Source organism: Pararge aegeria, chromosome 11 (assembly GCF_905163445.1).
Source record: "Pararge aegeria chromosome 11, ilParAegt1.1, whole genome shotgun sequence".
In the NCBI taxonomy this organism is placed as follows: domain Eukaryota; kingdom Metazoa; phylum Arthropoda; class Insecta; order Lepidoptera; family Nymphalidae; genus Pararge; species Pararge aegeria.
Window position 1 is genome coordinate 3,990,916 of NC_053190.1, and position 27,112 is coordinate 4,018,027.

A 27,112-nucleotide genomic window follows, 5' to 3' on the forward strand; every position below is an offset into this window, starting at 1 on the left:
TTGAGGAAGCAAATCTTTATTTAATTTAATTTCTTTAATTGAAATAACACCACTATACTGCACCTTTAAAATCGAATACCTAAACCTACTTCGTGACATTTGGTGAAATAACTTTGACAGTTGACACTTTCTTTTTTTTCTGTATTCTTTCCGTAGGGAACAGGCAAAGGTATACCACCGTGTACTCCAGTAGTCACTGTTGACAATTATATTTGTTGATGACAATATTTTATTTTTTTATTACTGGATTGTCTGTTTTAAGCTCTACGTTACAAGAACCTCCGTGGTTCTAGCTTTTTAGATCTTCGAAAAAAACCTCCCCTTTTAACAATGTTGAAAGTAACCTGTATTTTTTTATTTAAAGCATTTATCAAACACATTGTTATATTACTGACATGTAAAGTTAAATTGTAAAATAAAGGCAAAAAACTTACAAACATTATGGTACCAGTATTCGGTAGAATGTACTTTCCACAAATCGTACGGTGTGTGTATCCGATTGCAATGTGAAACAAGTGGACGGGATTCTGGAGATTTTTGACATTTCACTTTGTTTCACTTCAGATTTTCGGTGGTTTCGTCCCGTCGTGTTGCGAGTGTGTGAATATCTCGTTGTTTATTAGCAGTTATCGTACATTTAGTTCGAACTTTTTATGGTGGACATGATTTCGTGTTAGTAGACATTATTTTAGTGTTAATCTGTGTTATATCGGACTCCATACATAGTCCCTTTACTGTGAAACTGGGATCCATTGATATTTAACTGAGATAGATTTGTGTTCTGGGAGGAAGATGACGGTTTTCATCAACGGTGGTGTTACAGTTACCGCGTAGTTGTTTTCCTTATTCACGATGAGTACGGCCGCCAGGTTGGCGAAGGTATCATTGAAGCCTATCGAAGTACCCAAGGCTCTGCTGGAGGGAGAGAAATTCGTCAGGTGGGATGAGGTCTGTACCAAGTTTTCTACTTCCATAAATAATGTTTGAACTTTTAGAGATAGGTATACATAAGAATGCAGAATCATTTATGTCAGAAAAGTTTATTTTAATTTATGCACTTGATGATTTAAAAAAAACCTGAAGTTGGGATAATATGGTGTTGTATTAAATAAATTAAAATTAAGTGTATATCAGTGCTTTTGAAAAGACTGCAACTTAATAAGAATTTTTCAATATCTTTAAAAGTCTGTGGCTTTAAAAATATTGGAAAAAAGCCTATGTGCCTTATAATATCATAAGTTCATCTTAAGAACAGCTGAATACAAAATGTGGAGACTAAGTAATTATCTAGGCTACTTTTCTGTGCAGTTGAATTTGTGGATAACTGCTAGTAGTTACTAATAACATTAAAAGTAAAGAGGAGCATTATATTCTTATAAATTTATAAAAGTTGTAAGGCTGTTACATATCTTAGTGGTGATTTACTTTCACTATTAAGAGATGAAATGGGCCCAGGAGGGTCATTTAGGAATAAATTAAAAGAAAGGAATTTAAAGAAGTTAAAACAATGACAGTGCATAGTCAGTACATATATGAAAATTTAATTTATGTCCATAAAAATATAAAAAAAATTAAAAAGAAAATGGACTGTAACAATATAAATATTAGAAGGCAAAATAAACCATAAAAACTTGTGAAAACTTGTCCAGGTGGAATTGGTAGTTACTAGTTTTCTTCTTATAGGAAATAACTTAATTTTATCTACTCAATTAAATTTATCTTAATTGAGAATATAACTGTTATCCTTACTTCATTTGGCAGTAATTGGATTCTAATGTGGAATAATGCATTAGATTCCAATTAATGTTTTCATACTGATAAGAAATTTATAAATCTTAATATAAACTCCATTTTATTTATTTACTTTAAATGCTATTTTATATAATTTATGGAATGAATATTGGTAACATTTATTGTTATAAGGTTTTAATAAATTAGAATGACTTGTATGAAATGTTTATTAAAAAACTTAAGTGGCAGAAGATTTTACGTTTAACAATCAATGGTAGATAATAAATAATAAATATACTACAACAATACACACATCGCCATCTAGCCCCAAAGTAAGCGTACCTTGTGTTATGGGTTCTAAGATAGCTGTTGAATATTTTTTTATGAATATAATACACATTAATATTTATAATGTACAGATAAACACCCAGACACTTAAAAACATTCATGTTCATCACACAATCATTTTCCAGTTGTGGGAATTACACCCACAACCTTGGACTTAGAAAGCAGGGTTGCTGCCCACTGCGCCACTCGGCCGTCGATACTTTTGTTTATCCTCTGTTCTCTCCTGGACAGTTTAGTTTAATTTATTCCATCATCATAATCATCATTAGCCCACAAACAGCCCACTGTTAGGATAAGGTCTCTTAGGAAAGGTAGTTATTGAGCAAAAACGGCTTTAATGCAGGTTGGAAGGCTTTGACAACTTCTATCACATATCAGTGATAGTAACTATGTCCATAGCTTAATGTGGTCTCTGAGGCACACTGCTAATTTCGTATTTTCGAATTTTTGAATAGAATAACCCTGATCAATGTTCTATGTCTCTTCTGTGGTTGAATATGAAAATACCTATACCAATGAGGAAGTTTTTTTATAATTAACTTGCTAATTCATTATTGCTGAACAAACATTATGCAATAAATTAAATAATTAAAAAATTAACACAGTCCTCAGTCCTGATTTCTTGTTTTGTTATTCGAGGCTTAAATTTTTTTTGCCATATCTCATAAAAATGTGACAAAATAAAACAAAAATAATATAACCTTGTCTGTCCATGAAGCTTATGCTACAAGTATGTAAGACATTACTCAGGTGGTACTTGTTGGTTTGGTTTGCTTAGTTTTACTATTGAGGGTTTGATAGCAAGAGACATACCTAGTAAACTGATTTGTTCTCCTCAAGGACTCTGGAACTGGTCTGCCCGTCACGCTGCGCGTGGATCCCAATGGCTTCTTCTTGTACTGGACAGATCAGAACATGGAGGTGGATATGCTTGACATGGCTGCGATCAGGGACGTAAGGACTGGGGTATACGCCAAGCTGCCCAAGGTAAGAAATGACTGCTAACAAAAATTCTGAAAGGTGTTTGTTGTACATAAATTATACCTAGCTAATATTTGCATCACAAGAACAAGGACGTCGAAGTTGGTCGTTTATACGTAAACAAATATTACTTTGAGTCTAACCGTTTTATTGTCATCAATGTTATTCGCGGCAGTTAACCGCTCAAATTGTAACGTCGTATCTTAAGATTCGCCATAGAATTAAGGAACATTCGCCGGCAATGATTTTACTCTACTTACGTACAAAATGTTACCCCGGACTTATGGTTATTTTTTATTTTTGAGACTCAATATGAAATTTAATCGATTTTAGTATAAGAATCTTATTCTTATACTAAAATAGATTAAATTCAGAAGATTAGAAGATTAGATTCAGATCCAGAAGGTACAGAAACTCTGCAAGGTACACTACCACGTGAACTCAATCCAATTCACCTTATTACGATTGGATTTTTTGTAAATGCTAATACCTTTTCGGAATGGCATGTGACCCTTCCACAGACTGAGTTATAAAAGATCTTAAGGGTAGGGAAGTAAATGTACGCAAGTGTATTCTTCACGCCATTGAGGTCAAGGCATTGCACTGCTAAAATACAGATGTCGACGTTTTTGTAGTAAATATTTGTGGAACAGTCGGGGGTAAGAGGCAGAAGCTCAAATATTCCAATAGGATTTCCTACCGCCTACTTGAGAACAATCAAGGCAAGAGTGATTAGGCATTATCTCATCCAGCGCCTTAACTTAGGCATCGTCAGTACTTTCCATCAGACAAGAGCAAGCCTTTCTCATATAAAAAATGGCGTTTGCTGCTTTTTCCACTCTGGTGAATGTTATTTATTGGTTTACTTAGGTTATTTATAGCTATGACGTTTAGGGTTGCCAACTGTATTCTAAAACAGAATCACCATAATAAGCTTATTAGGGTTTAGGAGACCTGTGCCCAGGTCTCATTTCCCATAATTGTAGTCCACTAGCTAGCCTCTCATCTCTTTCAATTAGAATTTTGCCTTACATGTACGAGTATAAAAGTGATATCGTTTCACGACCGATTTCGTACGCCAGCCCCTTCAATATCGGAATCGGTACCCAGGACTTCGTAATTCACAGTCGAACATGTTCGACCAAAGAGGCCGTTCCTTAAAAACTTTATTTGTAATAAAATTACACTGAATCCCACTTAGTTAAAAACAACAGTGAATGCATCTTGTAGGCAAGCGCGCCCAATCTTAGGCCGCATCATCACTGAGGTGTGATTGCAGTCAAGCGCTAGTCTACATATTAAAAAAAAGTTTAGTACTGCCAGGCCTGCCACACAAAACACTGGTTTTCTGACGACTTGTTTTAGACAATAAATTCTTCTTAACATGCCTGAAATAATATTATTTAAATATAGTATGTCTAAAAAGACTTGGCAACCCTACTTGGATCCCTGCTGAAAATCAGCGTCGTGTTTTGTATGCATTTATAATGCATGATATATCGTCGCTTAGCTAACAACAGCTTGCAAGTTAAATCAGCATACGTTTCAGGGAAAACAAAAAGATATTTCTCTTGTATTGCTTACTTTATTAGTAAGTGTTATTGTGAGTGTGTTTGTTTGTTTGTGCGTCCTTAACGCTCTAACTAAGCAACCTATCAACTTGATTTGGCGTATAGTTAATTGAAATTACGTAGAGTAACAAAGCCTACTTTGTTATACCAGAAAACCAAACGGCTCCCACGGGATTTGTAATAAACCGTAGATAATAATCACGGCGAAGAACGGGGGCAACAAATAGTTTATAAAACACCATTAATAATTAAGAAAAAAGGTTTTTATTAGTTTTATTGTAAATTGCCCTGTATATTTCTTCTTGTCAAGTTTTGTATTTAATTTAAACTAACCGATGAGATGATGATGCGAAAGTTGCTGCTTGAAAGAAGGGCAAACCAACATTAATAATATAAGTAGCGATTATCGTTAAACTTTTGATGACCACACTGGCGCAGCGGTGAGCGGTTTTAAGTGGAAGGTCTCGGGTTCATTCCCTGGCACGGAATTTATAATTTCTAAGCTTTCTCTGGTCTTGTTTGGTGGGAGTTTTTGGCGTGGCTAGTTACGTACCACTCTACGGACAAAGACGTGCCGTAAAGCGATTTAGTATTCCGTAACCGATTAGGGGTATGGTTTTAATATAACTACTACTGCCATACCCCTAGCATGTTAGCCCGTTACTTACTTTAGACTGACTGTAACATAACTTATAATCGGGTGAGATTGCAATCAAGGGCTCACTTGTAGTCGAATAAAAAAAATACTAGGCAATAATGTTACGGCAATTCCAATTTCCCAAATGTAGGCAGAGATTCGGAAACGTCACAGCATGGTAGGTACTTAGCCGTATCTCGCTTATCTACGCCATTATTTAAATTAGCTTGACCGAACACGTTGATGTGACGATAAGCTTTTTTTATAGCTGAAGCAATCATATTCTCATTTACTCTACGTACTCTCTGGTGGAGTGGTGAGAAATCATCCTCAGCCTATTATTCTCCCATTGCTGGGCGCATAACTCTGTCATATGTGGCGTGCACTTCATACATGCACAAAAACACTGCCTACCCTACATCTTATATTAATATATATAGCTGATGAGATTGTTTGTTTACTTGAACGCGATGATCTCAGGAACTATTTGAATTTCTTAAAAGGGATTGCTGCTGTCCGCTGAGGAGTTCTGCCCTCTATCTCCAACCACATTCATCAGATCTACACAAAGTTTGGGCAAAATCAAATACATATTATAACCTCTATAAAAATAATTATTTAAATCGGTTATAATTTGTCGGAGTTATGGTGTAAAATCTTCAAACACTTTCATCCCCTCTCCCAAAGGAACCGAGCTTAATGTCGTGATAAAAAGTATCCTATGTTACTTCTAACACTTCCAAGAATATGTGTACAAAGTTTCATGAGCATCGGTTAAGTAGTTTTTTCGTGAAAGCGTAACAAACAAACTTACATTGACATTTATAATATTAGTATCGATTATTTCCACTTATGCGCCAGTGCTTTGAGAGTTGATAAAGCTGTGGGAGAAGATAAATTTATATCCTTTCCCCGGGGATATAATTGTGTCCTACCCATGCTAGCCGTGCTGGTCGAGTGCGGATTGGTAGACCCCACACGCCTTTGAGAACGTTACGAAAACCTTCAGGTATGCAGGTTTCCTCAACAGTCGAAGCATATTTAAAAATGCTGTCGAGGCTCATTATCTCGCTCAATAAAGACGATTATTATTATTTATTTATCTACTCAAACTCATATTTAAGTATTTATGGTATTTTAAAATATGTATTAGTATATTTATTTTTTATATTTATTAACAGGTATTTGTGTTGTCTGGGTTATGTATTAGTATTTAGATATTCGTATGTATGTTCTAAATACTGTAGCCCACCTATTCGTTTTTCTTTTTAGTTTTCCTAATCCTTTGTTGCCTGGCAGCGATCGCTACTTAGGGATAAGGCCGCCTTTTGTATCCTGCTTCATTCTTCATGTGTTTGATCTTTTTTTTTTTCTTGTTTTTCTGAATGAAAACTATAACGATAACTTTTATTGAATGTAAATGGAAGGAAAATCAATATACATTTGAAACTGAGTGAATAAAAACTCATATTTTTATCCACACAGTATTTTAAGGTTTAGGTTACTCAGCGAGTTACATATATTCATTATGTAACTCGCTGAAAAACATTTTTTATTTTAGCTCGAAATGGGTATTCTATATTTAAAAGTAGGGCAACAAAGACAAGTACGGGTATCATTATGAAAAGGGTTTTTACCTTTTTTATGTGACAAAGGGCGTTTTTCTGTTTTCTACGTTAAAATATAGAAGTTTTGTTTATTCAATACTTTGGAAGTTTGGATCATTGTTGTTTTACCCTAAAATAGAAATATGTGAGTATGTCTCAACCGATTTGAAAAAAAAAATTATGTGACGAAGGGATATGTCTGGTTTTTAAACGACGTCAAAAAAAGAGGAGGTTCTCAATTTGACCGTATAAGTGCTTTTTATGGATAACTTCGTCGTTTATGAACCGATTTTAATGATTTTTTGTTGTTTGAAAGAAGATTATTCAAGGAAATCAGGGTTTGATGCCCAGCCCATCCATTTGGGGCAGCCCAGAGAAATCGACAGTTGACATTCGGCTATTTTTATATAAATTTTTATATAAATATATAAATTTTTAATAAATATTTCATACATTTTTAAGTGGGTGCCAACTAAAATGTAGAAACTATTGGTACTTTCCTTGCTTCTACATAGCAAGGTATACGAAGTATATGCCTATCCCTTTTACCTTATTAGTGGGTGGAAGATTGCTTAAAAAGTTGCATGAAATTCTATGTGCCACGGGAATATTTCTTATCATAATTGCGAGCCAAATATGTTACTTAAAACCATAGACAAACACCAAACAAATCGAGTTGTTCTCTTTGGCTCCCCGTGCACACGTCATTATTATTGTAAGTAGGCAGAATATAGTCAATAATATTGACGTGTGTACGAGAGAGCAATATTGTCTGTGTGCTAGGCGTATTGGAGGGTTGAAAATATTGACAATAATTATATATATATATATAAATTACTAATTTCGTAGGGCTGCACGGCTAGCATAGCTAGGAGACAAAAAATATACATCCGCCGACTATCTCCCCTGCAGGGCTAGCACGGGCGGGAGTTAAAAATTATGTCCCCCGATTATATCCCCTAGGCCAGCGCTTGACGACATCATGCCCGTTAGAAAGCAATGCTAAGGTCTAGGTTGGAGCACGCTTGTCTAGAAAAAGCCTATTTATTCTAGCCTTGAAGGTACTCAAATTATACGTGGCAGGAAACAGTTGCCGGGAGGGCGTTCCACATCTTAGCGGCACGTATCAGAAACGTGGATAAAAAACGTTTCGTGCGTGTTGATGGAATATCAACCACATAAGGATGCCACCGCTCTCGGTGTCTCGCTGTTCTGTGGTAGAACGGGGAAGGAGAAACAAGATTGTGAAGTTCCTGAGCACACTCACCGAAGTATATCCGGTAAAAAAACGATAAACAGGCTACATTGCGTCGGTGCTGGAGACTATGAAGTTTCGCCTGTGTTAACGAATTGTCGCCTATAATTCTCCTGGCGCGACGATCCATCAAATCTAAAGCTGCAAGGTAAGGTATGGGAGAAAATAAAATTTTACCCTTTCCCGAAGACATTTTTCTCCCCAGGTAGAGGCCAAAATTTTACCGATTTTTTTTTTCATGTTCTTAATTACTTACTTAAATAACATTTTTAATTAGGTATCCATTATGTACAACAACATGATGTCTATTACACTTCACATATGTTTGTCCATGCCCATTAATAATCACAACATTGTACGACCTAGACCGCACGAGTATACCCCAGGCAAATTATTATCGGCATAATTACTATGGAAATGTACATAACATTTGATAAATATTTTCATGGGGCCGATGAAAATATTGAATGTTTATCTAATTTTCCATGCATAAAGGGTCGAAAGAAGAATATTAAGGTTGGTTGGTTTGCGCAATCACAATAAAGATTTTTAATTGAATAATACATAAATACCCGAATTTAGAAAACAGCAAAAGCGCAAATCTTTCTCAACCTCTTCACACTTGTACGCTTTCGTACGCATCGCATTTCTTTTATTAGAGTAGAAAAAGTCCTAAGCATTTTTGATTTAAAATATTAAGTGACCACATACTTAAGAAAAATTTACCAAACGACCAATGAAAATTATTCCTCAAAAGCAGGCTTTGTGGTACGCATTTTGAAAATATTCCTTACTTCACATGTGCTAGAGCACGTGCCTTCTATACCAAATAAACTTACATCACGCGAATCTCTCAGTGAAAAATGTAAAGAAATAGGTATACCTAATACATTAGCTTCGTAATATATATATACACAAAAACAGGTTTCATGACATTCATTCTGAACACAAAAATTATTAAAAGGTAAATAAATGCACATTTTGTTGATGGTTTAGGTCAGCCACCCACCCAAAACCATCAACCATCATATTTTTTTAATAAATAAATAAACATGATTAATAAATATACTACGACAATGCACACATCGCCATCTAGTCCCAAAGTAAGCGTAGCTTGTGTTGTGGGTACTAAGGTGACTGTTGCATATATTTAAGAATAATATACATAAATACTTAAAATATACACATAAACATCACTGAAAAAAAATCATATTCATCACACAAACATCCAGTTGTGGGAATCGAACCCACGGCCTTGGACTCAGAAAGCAGGGTCGCTGGCCAATCGGCCGTCATTTTACGGGTTATCTGCTTGGTCCATGATGATCCATCAATTATAAATTACAAGAAAAAAAAACAGTAAAAAATCTAAACCGCACAGGAAGAGCAGGGGTTGTGACAACTGTATTCTTATGTGTCTACACCACACCGAAGCATAAATAAATTTTATTGGACAACCGTTTGACCTCACTTACACAGGTTGCATTGATTGAATAAGTGTTAAAATCTATATAAACATACATCATCTACATATTAAAGGTTAACTGTTAACACCTTTTGACCTATGATGCCAGTCGTGAAATCTTCAATTAATCTCACTTAAGCCTGTCTGCTTTGTTAGGCGAATGTTTTAATTCTATCATCAAAATCGTGTTATGACGAGGACAGGGCAAGACAAACCAATTTATTTGACACGTCTAGCGGGAGGCTACGGCCGTGGCTAGTCACCACCCTAGTGACAAAGTCGAGCCGCTAAGCGATTAAGCGAATTAACAGTAAACCATAATAAATTACACACACAGATGTTATATAATGAAATAAAATCTTCAGTATGAGTTATAAATACTTGAGAGTTGGCTTTTTATAACTCTTACAATGCCTTTCCTTAGGTTTTTTATAGCTCTTACTGGAGATATTCTTCATTTTATATCATCTGCATACCTTGTGCATACCCTCTATGCACGCCACTGGTCACCCAGCACGGCTAGCATGGGCAATACAATAATATCCCCGGGGGAAGGACAAAAATTTATATTATAATTTATTTAGAAATATATTCATATTTCTCCCACAGCTTTATCAACTCTCAGAGCACTTTAGAAATAATATACAAATAATATATGTGTAATAAAAAACGGGGGTAAACTTCCCCTGTTCCCTGTTCCCGTTCTTTAGAAGGTGGGCACGTTAATTAAATACCTTGTCAGGGGATATAATCGGCGGATATAATTCTTGTCCCCTGCCTGTGCTAACCCTGCTCTCATGCATTAGTGAAAATCGTATAAAATCCGTTTTATATGTTTTTCGCGTCCAGAAAGACAGACAGACGCGGCGGGAGACATTTAATAAATAATAAATAAATATATTACGACAATACACACATCGTCATCTAGCCCCAAAGTAAGCATAGCTTGTGTTATGGGTACTAAGATGCCTGATGAATATTTTTGTGAATTAAATACATAAATACTTCGAATTACATAAACACCCAGGACACTGAAAAACATCCATGCTCATCACACAAACATTTTCCAGTAGTGGGAATCGAACCCATGGGCCTTGGGCTCAGAAAGCAGGGTCGCTGAAAACTGCGTTAATCGGCCGTCACATTATTATGTATATATATAAAAGAGAAAGTGTGTTCCGTATAGGCTCCGAAACGGCTGGACCGATTTCAATGAAACTTTCAGGGAATCTCCGGATTGACCTGGCGAGTAATCCTGTAAAGTTTGGTGACGATCGGGGCACTTCTTTTTTGACCTGTCAAAAACAGCTTTTATTACTATGATGATATTCTATTGTTGGGTGTACATGGGTGTAGATAATGATCTTCACCCTCTCGAGAAGATAATAGAAGAGAATGAATACGGAGAGAAATAAATGATTTAATATATTATGAGACTTAAATTAGTGATGTAAGTTTATTGTTTAAATAAAATAAAGTAAAAACTAGCCCGGACTTGGAGCGCCAGTTATTTTATAATATGTATAGACTACGAAACTCTTAATCTCTGAATTGTTAAGTTCTTAGTACTGAAATGTCCTACAGCCCAATTTTAATAATTTTATAGCTGGAAATCTTTTTCCGTCGTTAATACCCCTTCCCCGAGGCCTGTAATCATATAAAATTGAATAAAAACAAAAACAGTATTTTTTATCCTCCGTACCTAATATCAATATGTTTTCTATTATGAGAAGGGAAGAAAGAATAATAAATCGACACGTGCTTTACATATAGGTACGTCATACAAAGAGATTCAATTAAAATATTGAGCGCCTATATTTTAATTAAATCTATATTATTTCGAGCGTTGCTCTGAAACATTCGTCCATTTAGTAAATTGGACCTGTTTTTTGGAGCAACCTAAAAGTAGAAAACTGTAGCTTAGTCCCAGCTGGGTGTAACGTATTGTTCGAATACCTTCACCTACCTGTAGGAATAAGTAGCTTTGCCCCGTCTTTAAGTAATGTTATGTTTACATATCTTTGCTTACTAGTTGAAATGAAGCCCCGTATGTATAAAACACGGCGGCCGTCTCTATTGTGTGATTGTCTAGCTGTGTGTCAAGGCCACTGTACTTGAATAAAGTTATTCAAGACTAGCACTTGCCTGCGACATCGTCCGCGTTCAAATCACTGTTTTTTTTTCGAGCTTCAATGTCTATGTTTGTTATATAAATAATTTTAAGTTTTGCTATAGTTAAAATTATCATATTAACTTAATAAGAGACATTTACTTAGTCCTTAGTGTCTTTATTAAACGGAATAGGGAACAGTGTTTCTCTGATTACACGGCATGCGACAACAAGTCATCAAGGACGGTAAGATCATAGTCTGTTCTACTATGCATTGAAATGTAGCTGACTGTACAGCATATCTAACCCAACTTAGCCTCCCACATAGCAGTTAACTTAGTTAGGTACACAAATTACTGTTTTCTTATTTACTACCGCATAAAAAAGGATGTAGTCATTTAGTTTGATGCTCTTATTACTGTTTTACAATTTCTTATACTATAAAGAAGCATTCATAGCATATTTATTATTATTATTATTTACGTATGTAGTGTCCACGAATCCGCACTAGGCCAACGTGGTGGACTAAGGCCTTAACCCCTTCTCATTGTGGGAGTAGAACCTGTTGTGGGCCGGTAAAGGGTTGATATGATGATGCAGTGTCACTACCACCGATTCAGAAGACAGATTCTAACGAAAAGAAGCTGGCAAGATCATTAGTTTTTTTCGAACATAAACAATTTACAATTAAACATTAATTTTTCTATCTCGTGAGTGATAAAGGCTGCCATGAAGAAATTCATCAACACTTGCATAGTAATGGCTTGGCTAGTTTTTTTACAGAATGTTTTAGGTGGGATAATATATAGTAAGAATTTTAATAACATTCTCGGCAACTGAACTGAACTTAACTGTCTAACGACAAATGCTTCCTCCAACTTTTTCGTTCTTGCCTATCCTTGACCGTGTACGAAATAGTTTACGCTTTTAAATTCGATTCTACGAAACTACCCCTATCAACCGCCCACGCGTTTCTAATTTTGGATTGTCATGTCATGTAATCAGATCATGACGTCATATTATACCGTACCTATCCTATAGTGTTTGTGTGGGTCACAACCCATGTCGGATCTATCACGTTACTGATCGGATCAAATTGTACCTAAATAATAATAATAATCATTTATTTGCAAGAACGTTTGTACAATATATAAAGATGTTGGTAAACAATATAGTTATTTTAGAGAGCATAACATTCTACTAAATTAATAGTGTGCATATTTGGTTCATTGGATATTGAATAGATCAACCTTAATTAAATGTCAAATTAAATTAAAATAAACACTACAAACACATGATAAAATTAAAAATTACAGTAAATAAATAAATATTCTTTTACATTATAATAAAAATAATAAAGTTATATAGCTTGCATTGGATATTGGGTAGCTTGCGACAGATAGACGTAGGATACTTATCATCTTTTAGAGGTTTCTTAAATATTAGATAAAGAATTAAACGATGTCTAAAATTACTGCTTTTGTCTAATAGGAGGTTTCGGCTGGTTACAACCCTACCGGGGAAGACTTGCGGCCAAGAGATTTGGTGTTACGGTACGATGCCTCGTAGGAAGCCTCTTACCACCAGTTGAGATTGCAATTAGAGGCTATCTTGTGGTGGTATACCTAAAAGAAAAATCTATACTAATATAGTTATGGGTACTGATGACTAATGAATTTTTTTATGAATAATATCCATAAATACTTATAAGATACAGTTAACACCCAGACATTCAAAAACATGCATGCTCATCACACAAACATTTTCTCATTTCCCATAATCCATATCCCGCTTTTCAATTATCTTAAAAAATATTTTTAAATGCAAAACATTATCGAACAAACAAAATTCTTCCTTAGTAGGTAAACAATGTTAAACATTTTCACCATCCCGGCGTGGCGCGGTGTCGTTCTATAGCGTTTATAACGGCGGCATTTTTCTAATAGACCTGTTGTTGGCCATTCCAAGTTATGATTAGGAGTGGTCTTTATAGCTCGTTTTCACGGCGATACATTTACTAAGGGCCCTCGCTCACTAAGAAATCAATCGCGGTGGCGGTCGAAAACTTAGTCGCCATACTAATGTTATAAATGGGAATGTGTATTTTGTAAATAATGCAATATAATAAATGAATTAAATCATACTGTTTCACTAGAATTTGTCATCGCTTACCATCAGGTGTGATTGCAGTCAAGCGCTCGTCTGTAAACATTAATAAAAAAATATTCAATAAATTTAAATAAAAACATTTTGGTTATCCCCAATTTATATTTATTTTTATTGCCTTATTTCGTTACGATAAAGAAATAACCACCTAATATAAGTTACATATACAAACACTTCGTTTACCAGTAATAGAAACGCAAAGCATGTAAATTTTTATATAAAAAGATTACACATATTGTCTGAGATGAGGTATTTCAAATGAGTAAAAAAAACAACGGTGCCAAAACGGCAAGCCTAGATATGCCTGAGTGAAATTTACACGGCTGGTATTTTTGAAGTAGTACTTGAGTAGATTCTCGACGCATTGTTATTCGTAGAACCTATTTGATGTTATCTATAAATTGCCTAGTTCAGTTCGATTTTATATGAATACTTAATATTACCTTTTGTTATTATGTCCAAGTTAGTATAACGTGCGTACACAAGTTTTTGTTATGTGTTCAAGGCCGCGTAGTGCGCTGGGTCCCTTCTTGCAGTAAAGAGTACCGCTACACCATTAGGCCGTGGAAAGTGCTACACCTACAGAATGGCTTTGATGGTGTTCGGGAGATTATTATTATCTTTACACGCCACATTGGGCGGTACAGTATTAGATAAATAGTATATTTTTTTTATGTTTGTAGACGAGCGCTTGACTGCAATCACACCTGATGGTAAGCGATGATGCAGCCTAAGGTGGAGCGCGCTTGCCTTGAAGATGCCTATTCACTCTTGATTTGAAGGTACTCGTATTGTAGGTACCGGGGAAAATGGAAGCTGGAAGGGCATTCCAGATCCTAGCGTTGCGGATCAGAAACGAAGATGCGAAGCGCTTCGTACGCGTCCGCGGTATATCGACCACGTAGGGATGCAGATCCTTACGGTGCCGCGCGATTCGATGGTAAAAAGAAGTAGAAGATAAGCCTTATGTTTATAAACTATCTGAGTGGGTGGTGTGACCTTGTATCAGAGTTATCATCAGACGGTTCTGGTTAACCCACGTTCTCCAACTCTCACTCACATCGTCAAACGACAAAGTAAGGTTAGTCATACTTATAAAGGGGGCAAGGAAGCAGAACAGCTGATCTTTTCGTTTATACCACTACAACTTCGCTCTTGACGGCAATCTCTCCTGGTGGTAAGTGTTGATGTTGAAAAAGAGCAACTACTGAGTTTCTTGCCGGCTCTTCTCGGTAGAATCTGCTTTCCGAACCGGTGGTAGAGTCACTACAAACATTTATAGTGACTGTAATAAAGTAGGCCTACTTGAAATAAATGAATTTGAATTGAATTCGCAGACTTAGATGGTAGCGGGCTAATCTGTTAGAGAGAGTATGGTAGTCATACCCCTAATAGATTTCTACGCGACTTCGCACTGGAACACTAAATTGTTTAGCGCCACGTCTTAGTCGGCGAGAAAATTCAGAAATTGTCAATTCCTAAATTACCCCTGTCGGGAATCGAACCAGGGACTTCCTACTGAAATTCACAGCGCTCGCCGCTGCGCCAGGGAGGTCGTCAAGTCTATATGTACACTGTCACCACGCTGTCAACACAATGTCGGTATTCACCATGAGATCAAAGTCTTTGGTTGTCCAGGGTGCTGAAGACCTCCCGGAATTGCTGGTGATTTTAGGTCGACTTTGCGTTGTTCTGCCACGCCCGTGCACACCAGCATCGCGTGCGTTGGTGTTTCGTCTGTCTTCATACCTGCTCTGCAGGGATTGCTGTTGGTCACACTTACACTGGAAAGATGCCTGTTTTAAGCGCTATGGCCCTTTTATGTTGGCTTATAATTGACGGCCCAGTGGCGCAGTGGGCAGCGACCCTGCTTTCTAAGTCCAAGGTCGTGGGTTCGACTCCCACAACTGGAAAATGTTAGTGTGATGAACATGAATGTTATTCAGTGTCTGGGTGTTTATCTGTATACTATAAGTATTTATGAGTATTATCTCAGTACCCATAACACAAGCTACGCTTACTTTGGGGCTAGATGGCGATTTGTGTACGGTCGTTGTATATTTATTTATTTATAAAGCTTCTTTAGTTGGGCTTTAGTCAGAGTCACTAACTTTTCAACTGATGGTCATTGGTATTTCGTACGGATTTCCTCATTTCCGCTGTCCATGTTCAGCGGCTCCCTGCGATTAGTTTGTTGCTCCCTTGATATCTAGAGGGGTTTACCAAGGCTGCCTTTCGCGTTATTGTGTCGACAATTTAAAAACTATTCCTCCATTCAGTAAATTTGTGTAACCGTCGCTGTCGAATTATGAGTTTTGTATGTACATATTGAGTTGGTAACATGTTAGAAAATTAAAAGAATCGAGCATTCGAGCTCAGCAGGCGTTTCCTAACCCTTTCGTATTTTGAATCATTTATTTTCGCCTATATTAGAAATTTTTCTTCGAAAAATCTCGATTTTACGAAAAACAAAAGACAGAGCGAAGCTCAGTCGTCTAGTTAACCAGTACCTTGTTCTATTTACTAAGTAAAACTTCATATAAAAACATAATTGTACACAACAGAAACTTATAGTTACGAGATAACATCAATAAAGCTAATAGGTAAGTACAAAAACGCGGTCTTATCGATGATATTAAAAGATGGGCCGTGGTAGCTGTTTAATAAAAACAAATGCTAATAATACGTTATAATATAAATCAAAAGCAATAATAAGTATACAAGTAGGAATAATAATTGTTAAAAATATTTGATACAATAGTTAAACGTAATCAATGCTACATAGTTCTATTTATAAATCAGTAAATTCATTAACAAATCTAAATAATGATATCATTAGTCCTGCATACGAGTAAGTATATTGTACAGTATGTATATTGATTAAGTAGTACCTATTAACTAGCGTAACTTAATAATGAATTAATGATCAGTCTTAATAAATTCATATGACCCTCTACGCAGGATCACGGCACTATTTTATACAATACATTGTACATCACTCTGTTACTGAGTCTAACTTAAAATACATTCAAACTTAAGAAGATATTAACTTTTTGACCTATTTTGGTGTTTTTTTCCAATTCTATTGCAGTAAATCAATTTTTTAAAACTATGGAATTAATCTCCATTAAATTATCTCGACAATAGTATGCAAAATATCTTGATTCCGTGAACTAACAAGGCTATAATAATAAAAATAGCCGCCGAAATGAGGCGAAAAAATTTTTCGATCGTAAAGCACTCTATGATGCTTCGCATCATGAGTCGTGCAAAAAAGCAGTGCTGGTTAATCTTTTAACAAAAAGGGTCAGCACAATTAAGCAAACAATAAAATCACTTTATACACCAAGTTGTGAGCTGGGAAACTGACAATCTCTACATCTAGTAAAGTAAAACTATAAAAACGCTTTTCTCATCAATCGAAGATGTATTGATGATGATTGGTTCATTATCATTATATTAGGCTATACTTGATATTTGAATCCTAGTTTTTGTCTTCATTTTGAAGATTCTGAAACAGCATAGGCCTGCCTACAAAGCTGTTTACATTAAACATTTCAACTAATTAAAAAACTAGTTGATTAGTATTTAAACATTGTTTTTATCGTCATTTTTAGTCAAATAGTATAATATGTCTATATATATAATTATATATCTTATTTTATACCTTTAAACGAGCAATTCTTGTATATATATAATTGGAAATCTCGGAATCGGCTCCAACGATTTTCATGAAATTTAGTATGCAGGGGGTTTCGGGGGCGATAAATCTAGCTAGGATTCATTTTTAGAAAACGTCATTTTATTTGTGTTTATTGGCGCAACGAAGTTGCACGGGTCAGCTAGTTTATAGTTAAATGATTACGAGTTACTCGATTATTACGAGAAAAAGTCAGCTATGTTTATAGCTGACTTTTTTTGATCGTTGAGTTGAATTTTTAACGTTTGTAGATTTTCATTTCTTTGAAATTGCATCTTTATCATTATTAGAACAGTGGTCAGCAATTCGGCCTCTCTCTCGGATCAACAGAGTAAGATCTCCGCCATTCACCACTTAGGTTTTCGTAGTTATGTGCGTTTTCTGCAATTAGATACTTATCACTTGCTTTAACGGTAAAGAATATCATCGTGAGGAAACCTGCATTCCTGAGAGTTCTTAATTTTATTTTCGAATTTCATCATTTCGCACTTTCCCTCTTTTGGCAAATTGTTTAAAATACAATATGGTTAACACATTAACTCCCAAATCGATAAACAGTTTACCCATTTTGTGCCCCATATAATGATGCTCTAGCTAAGGCTACACTCAAAACGTCTGATAGCCGTTATCAGACCGAAAACTTGATGGATCTATCAGCGTTAATATTATGTTGATAGCTCCATTTTATTAAAAGGTTTTGGATTATATACTAATAGAAGCACTTACTGGCGTCTTTGTCCGCTCAAATTATTTTCCTCGTTTCTTTGGTATTTACATTTAGATTATTGCACAAGTTAAAAGAGAAGAGCAGAAATGGCAAAAACAAAAATAAATAAATATAAAATGCGCAAAGGCGGTCTTATCGCTTTAAGCGATCTGGAGAAGATCGTTTTATGCAAGAATTAAGTAAGGGAAAATGGGATAGTGCAACAGGCTGATAACTAGTGATATCTAAAATAAATTACATACACTTTACAAAATAATTATACATAAATTTAAATAAAATACCCATCAATAGTTAATATAAATAATATAATTAAGGTAGACGATTTTCGTAGGAGAGTTAAAGACACCTTTGGGACACGCAAGAAAAAGGATTTCTGTGTGGAACAAGTCGCCAGTAAATGCTGGAAATTAATACAGTTATTAGTAGTATTCCAATAACAACAAAGTGATGGTCAAACCTTTGCTAAAAAGTCTTCATAATGGTTATAATGTAAAGGAGACAGGGATGCAGTAAAATATAATATAAGAGTAGTGGGCTTTAGCTGTTGAATGCCTCTCACCTTTTTCTGTGATTTGTCTAAGGCGTTTGATTGTGTTGTACATGAAACGTTAGTCAGAAAACTACACCACTCTGGAATTCAGGGTGTAGCTCTCGACTTGATTAGTTACTACTTGCGCGATAGGATTCAAATGGTAGACTTTAATGGAAAGCGGTCTAATGGGTAATTTGTGAAAATTGGTGTTCAACAGGGTTCTATATTAAGCCTTAATGACCTGCCTTACCTTGTTAAGGACAATCACGGGATAGTATTGTTTGCTGATGATACGTCTCTTATGTTCAAAATTAAGAGACGTGAATTAGCTTTTGACGATGTAAACAACTCACTTGCTAAAGTAGTACAATGGTTTGAAGCTAATAATTTGGTTTTAAATGGAAATAAAACTAAGTGCATAAAATTCATATTACCAAATGTTAAACATGTAAAAACCACTATACTACTTAATAATGAGGAATTGAATCCGGTGGATACAAAAGTATTTCTAGGAATAACGTTAGATGCTAAACTTCAATGGGGCCCTCATGTAAATAATTTATCGAACAGGCTTAGTTCTGCTGCCTATGCAGTAAAGAATATACGCCACCTGACAGACATAGAAACTGCTAGGCTAGTCTATTTTAGTTACTTTCAGCATTATGTCATATGAAATTTTACTGTAGGGTAATGCTGCTGATATTGGCACTATTTTCGTGCTGCAGAAGGCTGTTCGTGCGATCTATAAAATGGGTCCGAGAGAGTCATTGAGAGATAAATTTAAAGATGTTAAAATAATGACACTCTAAAGCCTATACATATTTGAAAATTTAATGTGTGTTCACAAAAATGTATCAAAATTTAAAAGAAAATGTGACTGCAATAATTTGAACGTTAGAAGCAAAAATAAACTTACAGTGCAGTACACTAAACTACACAAAATAAGCAATTCATTTAAAGGAAATTGTATACAATTTTACAATAAATTACCGGTTGATATCTTGGGGATGTCACTAAAGAAGTTCAAAGTTTGTATTAAGCTTAAAGAAAAGTCCTATTATAGTATTAAGGATTACGTAAACGATAAAAAAGCTTGGGTGTAAACAATTGCTCTAACCAGGTTGCTTCTTAAATATTTTCTAATGACAATGTGAGATGGTGATAACAAAAAGAACACCCGGCTAAGTTAGTTGTGGGCTTCTTCTTAGACCAGGGCGCGATTGGAACCCTCGTAGCTTTAGTTTTAAGTTTACGATTGTAGTTATCGCCATCACTACTCACTGCTGTGTACCCACATATAATAACGCATCACAAGTGCCATCTATGTGCCTATTTGAATAAAGAAATATTAGACTTGACTTGACTTGTGAGAGAGGAAGCCTGTGCCCAGTTGTGGAACACTGAAAACAACGGCCTCTAGTCTCCAAAGATTTTAACTTAAACTAAAGCGTTTTTCCTCCATATAAAATGTCAGAATAACGCGTACGTGGGTGTGATGTTATCTATATATATATAAAAGAAAGTTGTGTTAGTTACACCATTTATAACTCAAGAACGGCTGGACCAATTTTTATAATATGTGATTTTTGGATTATTCTTAGTCCGGAACAGGATAAAAAGTATTAAAATATAGTATTTATAATAAAAATTGTTTGGTGGTACGAAGTTCGCCGGTACAGCTAGTTTAATATAAAAACTTACTAAGGCTACACAAGAATTAAGAAGAAGTAAAACTCTCCTAAACACGTGTGCAAATGCAGCTCATGAAAAGCTGGGCAAGTTTGAAGCATTTAAAAAAATGTAATTATGTGTTTTCCTAACTAGTTACATATAATCTTATTATCATTATTAACTCATTACTGACCCACTAAGAGCAAGGGTCTCCTCACAGAATGAGAACGATTAAGGCCGAAGTCCACCACGCTGACCTAGTGCAGATCAACGCAGGCAAATTTTAGTGAATTTTATAGACAACTCTCAGGCACGCAAGTTTCTGCGCGATTTTTTCCTTCAAGCGAGTGATATTTAATCTTGTATTTGCTTAAATCGCATATTACCTCGAACCGGGGACCGAACTTTATCCACCGGAATGATAAGCTGAACTCCTAACTAACAACCGAAAACAGAATTAGGGTATAAATAAAAATTATATATGTAAATACCAAAAATATATTTTATATAAAAAAACCCTCATTTTTACTATTAATGCAATGCGTTTACCGGTGCGCCATTCCATCACCTGGGGTCCTCAACGTCTAACGGTTCTCCTTGCTAGAATATATTATAAAATAAAAAGTATTGATATACCAAATATATACAATATAAAAAAAACCCCTCATTTTTACTATTAATGCAATGCGTTTACCGGGTCGCCATTCCAGCACCTGGGGTCCTCAACGACCAACGGTTTCCGTGCTAGAATACATTAGAGTTATTTTTATATAGATACACAGTTTAAGCACGGAGTTGTTAGCAGATTTATATCCAGTGCAACATAATTTTATAGGTGAAATTACACACACACTAAAAACAGTCTAGACCCGAAGTCAATTAAGCCATATTTTATTTATAACCACTATACAGGGTGGGTGAGGCTTAACATTTAAGATGGGAAGATTTAATCTCAGTTATATATCTAAAGTGTTTGAATGATAATAAAACGACGTTGAAATATTAATTAGACCCAACAATAGATAAAACGTCCGGAACACGCGGGAACTGAACTTGTAAGAAACAAACAATCAATAGAGAAAAAAAAACGTTAATATTTTGATAGAATTAAATTAAAGCCTTAATTTAAGGCATAAATTATAGGTTTGACAGTGCTTTTATAGGAAAATCTGCATGTTATGTAACGATTGGAAAAATCTAGCCTTAGTTTTGTATTTAAAACTCATTTAAGGGTATAATCTAAAGACCTCTTCCGACGGGAGTGTTTGTCCAGAATCACCACGCTGAGCGGACAGTAGATAGTCGTAGTAGTCGAGGAACCTGCTGCCAGTTTTCCGATACAATCCCTTAGTCGCCTCGTACACCACCAGCGGATAGAGGAGGGGTGGCGACAACTGAATACTGATCACCACACGGCATAGGAAGGAAGGTTTAGATAATTTTATTATACTCCACAATAATATTTAAAGTAACTCAACAAAAAATCATCCTGTATATACAACTTTGAACCTATACTACGGAGTACCTACCGACGCCACCCGTCTGCAAACTTAGTAATTACTTGAAATACGATAATTTAGTTTATGCAGTCTGAGTTCAACTTAACTGATAATTTATTATCACAAGTGTCTCACCAATCGTATAAACTGGTAGCTGGGATTTTAGTTTCTGTTTTAGTCAAACCAAAGTCAATAGTTTCTTTTTATTCAAATAGGCATATAGATAGCACTTTGGATGCGTACATTATAAAGAAAATAACTACATTTTAGCATTAGGTTAGGCCTGTAAACAGTGGCGAGTACTTCATGCACAATGCACAAAAGCACTGCATACCCAAATAAAAAATAATTATACAACCCGTATTGGACGGGAATTTTTCCATTTCATGCCATGTACCTGCTTTATGCATACCCTGGACAAAAACCTTGTGCACGCCACTGCCTGTAAATATAAATTAAGTTATATAAATATATTAAAAAAATGTGAAAATCATAAAAAAATCTACATTGCAAAAAGAAGGGTTATAGTTTTATTTGATTGCGTGTGTGTCTGTATGTGAAAGTGATTGTAGCGATCGCTTAGTTAGGGCGTAAAGTTACGACAAACAAAAAAATATCGAAAATTTTCTTGACACAGACTTAAAAACGTTTTCGAAAAAATATTTATTTCTTGCTATTTAGTTGTATAACAAAGTCGGTTTTTTTGTCTGTAAATTTATATATATTTTTTTTATTTCTTACTAGCTGTCCCGGCGTACCGCAAATTTTTTTTTTTTTTAAGAATGTTATATATTAATACTTATTATCCTATTCCGGTCTAAGAGGAATCCAAAAAATCAAAAAGGTATCATAACAATTGGTACATCCGATCTTGAGTTATAATTGGTGTACTAACACAAATTTCTTTTATATATATATATATATATATATATAGATATATATATATATATATATATATATATATATATGCAGCGATAGCGATAGTGGTATCGGTTAGTTTGTTTTATTTATTTCCTTTGAGCTTTTAAATGAGTTATTTTTAGCAGACGCTACGGACACCGGCATTGTGTGTTCTAGACTTAGACTGTAAAAAACATAACAATGTCTCGGAAAAATTCAAAGAATGTCTCCCGGTGATTCAGTTAGGTACATATTCAATTCAACACGTGCAGGCTATATCTGTATACGGGAGGTATGGAATATTCAGAGTAAGTCTCCACTACGGTAAAATCAAATGACATAAAGTACTAAAGGAAATAACAATAGTTGGCCAGTTGTGTGAACAATGATTTTACAATTAATAACATTTTGCTCAAATTTGCTTGAAAAGTTAGGCGTTTTTTTGACAACCTTCGAGATAAATCTAGATTGCTGTACCCACTGGCCAAAATCATGGAAGCAGCGGCCAAATAAATTACGTAGTAAACTCATATTTGCCGCTTTATTTAAAAATGGAACGATCTTTTACAAATCCGAGACATGCCAACCGAGGAGGTAACTTATCAAAGGTTTTATTTAAATTTCGAACTTGCTTACTAGAAATGAAGGGGCGAACGTGTCAATACGCATTTTGGTATTGGTACCCACACTAGGCAAGTCTGTATCGTAGGACCCGGGTCAATTGTGTATACTCTTCAAGCGGTAACAATTTTTTCCATAATGAATTTAAAGATATGCACTAATTACAAAAGAACTTCTTCCTCATCATCGAACCATCAGTCACCTCACCGGCCGGTTTGATTATTAGCCTGATTATGCCACTACTGGGCACAGGTATTCTTTCAGAATGAGCAAGGGTCTTTAAGTTGACTGTACCCCACGCAGGCCAAGTGCAAAGTACCTACATAATTGGTTGGCCTTTGAGAACATTATAAAGAACTTTCAGGCTTGCAGGTGCCCTCGCGGGCAACAGCTAGCTTATTTCTATGATTTCATTTATCGGCCCTGGAAGCATATTATACCATTGATTGAAAAGAAGAGAATGAGCAGTGCTTGCTCTTTCATATTGGCAGTGTGGCGAAATATAACTAGGTCGGTTTTCTACGATGGAGAGTTCCGAATACGTGTTACTGTTTACACACACTTCCGAGATGAGTATAATGAATGCGATCTTACATCGCGCTCCGAGTAAACTGTCATTGTAAAGCGAATTCTAATTTAGCAGCTTTTTGCTGCAGCGCTAAAAATAGATAGTCGCAATTTTCTCAAAGAAACTTAAGCAATATGTATTTATATTAATGAACGAAGCGTATTTTTCCCCGAATGATTATTCGGTGAGGAAAACTAATACGTCTTCTACGAAGATTTCGTGGGTACATTTAGACGTTTATAATTACCTATTGGCTGTAAAACTGTTTTGCGGAAAATCATGAAATATAAGATTTCAAATATCGAATTTTTATTGGCACACTCATAGTTTTGTTTCCGGCAGTGTCATCATTCTGATGGTATATTTATTCACTAGTGATGGAAAATTTTATTGATATAAAAAACAGTACGACGAGACATAGTTCCGTATGACTGACATAATAGGCAATTAGGCAAGGAACGTTATTGTCAACCCATTATCGGCCTACTACATGGCACGTCTCTTCTTTGAATGGGACCGTAGTCAAACACTTTGGTAGGTAAGTTAGTTATAGGCTTAAACAGTTGAAGTATATTACGATATTCGTGACCCACGTAATGTTGACCATTTCTTAATACCAACGATGTTTACGTCGCACGTTACCGACTTTACGTCCCATCGAACCATTTTCTAAACCCGGACTTACTAATATCGCTTAAAGCAGTATTATTTTAAAATTATTTTAAATGGCACTAAATGATCCACTCGCTGAATTAAGGGTCGTACTGTAATGTTGTAATATTCATCAGTCATCTTAGCACCCATAACACAAGCTACGCTTACTTTGGGGCTAGATGGCGGTGTGTATTATATATATTTAAAAAAAAAAAAAAATTATAGTTTAAGAACTTCGTACCTACCCACTCATAGACGTAAACTTACCACTCGTGCAAATCTGGTGATCGAGCGCCACAGATGTAACACAGATCTTTTTTTTTTGTCACCTAAACTATACATCGCAAAAAAATGCTGTTATGACAAGGTATATTAACATATATTTTTTTTATTTGGTAAGCAATAATATTTCATAGAGGATTGAAAAATAACGTTTTATTTTTAAAATATTTCATGAATGAGGAAATGACATGAATGAGAATATTATAGCCCACAATAACATATTAAACACACACACACTTGCTTTGCAAATACCATTATTTCAGCCTGAAAACTTAAGTATTATTATTGATCACAATATATTGTATATCTTATATATATATTTATTCAAATCAGCCCGACAGAGTGCGCTGGGGTCCGCTAGTATTATATATATTCTATTAAACTTTTTTATATTATGTGTGTACGTATATGAAGTAGTTTATTTTATTATCATTTATTTATTTATGTTATGTATATCTTCTTAACTTCATGTACTTAGGTAGGTTGCCTGGTAGAGATCGCTTTTATATATATTTTATATAAGACTGCCTTTCTTTCTTTAATGCAATTGTGTTTTTTTTTTATATTTGGTGTAACATAAAGTGTATTTGATTGATTGTAATAAACTATATATTTTGTGCCCTGTTAGTTAAGACTGAACTGCTGGCAGAGTGTGGATCTTCTCAAACCGGATTACTTATTAACTTTCCTTTATCTGAATGCAACCGGTACTGCTTAGCAGCTACATTGTTAAACAAAGTTCCCAACTTGGCGGTACCGCTTCAATTTTAAACAAAGTAGCAGACAATGGAGTATACAAGTACATACATAGTTCAATACAAAGAGTTGTATGAAATTCGCGGCTCTCGTTAATATAGCCGCATCGGAAAATCCGCCGAAAGTTATTTCCATCGTCGAGTACAATAACCCTCGAGCGATGCGTAATATATGCGGTTCCGTATGTTCTATATAGATATTATATGAACTGTACCGGAGTGACAAAGTTCAGGGGTTGCTTTCGATTAGCTGCGGCCAAAATCTGGAATGATCTTCCTCGCCCGCTCCGCACCTAAGACATTCTACCTTGGCTTACAAATCTGAAGCAGCTAGATTTATCTATGCCAAATGAGTTTTGTTCGAAATAAATTAATAAATAGTAAGTCGTTCATTCAGTTTATCAAATAATTTGTTCTCTTGTTTGTTTTTAAACTTATTTATTTTGATTTTCAACATTTTTTTTTATTTTTTATTTTCACACCGTTTTTTTTTTTTTACTGTTAAATAGTTTTATTGAAATTTCTGTATAATTTATAATAATAACGCAACCGGCGCGGCGGCGCCAAGGCACAGCATAAGGCTGAGTTTGCGGCCATTTACCATATTGTTAATAATAAATTGGTAATGATTTAGTTCAAGATCTTGTATTAACAATAGAGTATGGAAATAACGCAGGTTCGGGGCGGGTGCTGGTGCTGGTGTGGGTGAGGGTGCGGGTGCGGATGCGGGTGCGGGTGCGGGTGCGGGTGTGGGTGTGGGTCTGTCTGTCTTTCTGTCTGTCACGTTATCCGGTGGAACTGCTTAAATATTTTTTTTTTAACGAGCAAATATCGTATTGCCTTCTTTTTCCAAATTAATTTGCTTTAACAAAAAATACAAAACAGCTGCGTTTAATTTTATATTAGGAAAATTTCAAAACCGATGAGTAACCTACATAATATTAAGGGCTCGTTTCATTACCAGACAGATTTCAGCTATACATAAGTTTCGTCACTTTCTTACTTACGAGTACCAAGAGGCGAAAACAAAATTACACTTATCAGAAGGCCTTAGCATATAAACTCCACCTGCCCATCAATCAGTGGCGTGCATAGAGGGTATGCACAGGGTATGCAAATGATATAAAATGAAGAAAAACTCGAGTACGAGATATAAATACTTAAGGGTAGGCTTTTAATAACTCTTACAATGCCTATCCATATTTTTTTATAATTAGTTCTGTAGATTTTCTTCATTTTGTATCATAGCATACCACTGCCATCAAAATTCAATACTCGTCTTTCACGCCAATGCAACATTGTCGCACGTTTTCGTACAGCTTCCACGAAAAC

General features: G+C 35.3%; 1 protein-coding gene across 1 annotated transcript in view; it reads left to right on the forward strand.

Annotated features, from left to right (window-relative positions):
* The first annotated feature begins 581 nt into the window (after positions 1 to 581).
* LOC120627562 (1-phosphatidylinositol 4,5-bisphosphate phosphodiesterase classes I and II) overlaps positions 582 to 27,112 on the forward strand; it is a 130,252-nt gene continuing 103,721 nt past the window's right edge. The window contains exons 1-2 of the mRNA XM_039895565.1: positions 582 to 948; positions 2,920 to 3,066. Coding sequence (XP_039751499.1) covers positions 853 to 948; positions 2,920 to 3,066 — 243 coding nt within the window. The 5' untranslated portion in view covers positions 582 to 852. The remainder of the gene's footprint in view (positions 949 to 2,919; positions 3,067 to 27,112) is intronic.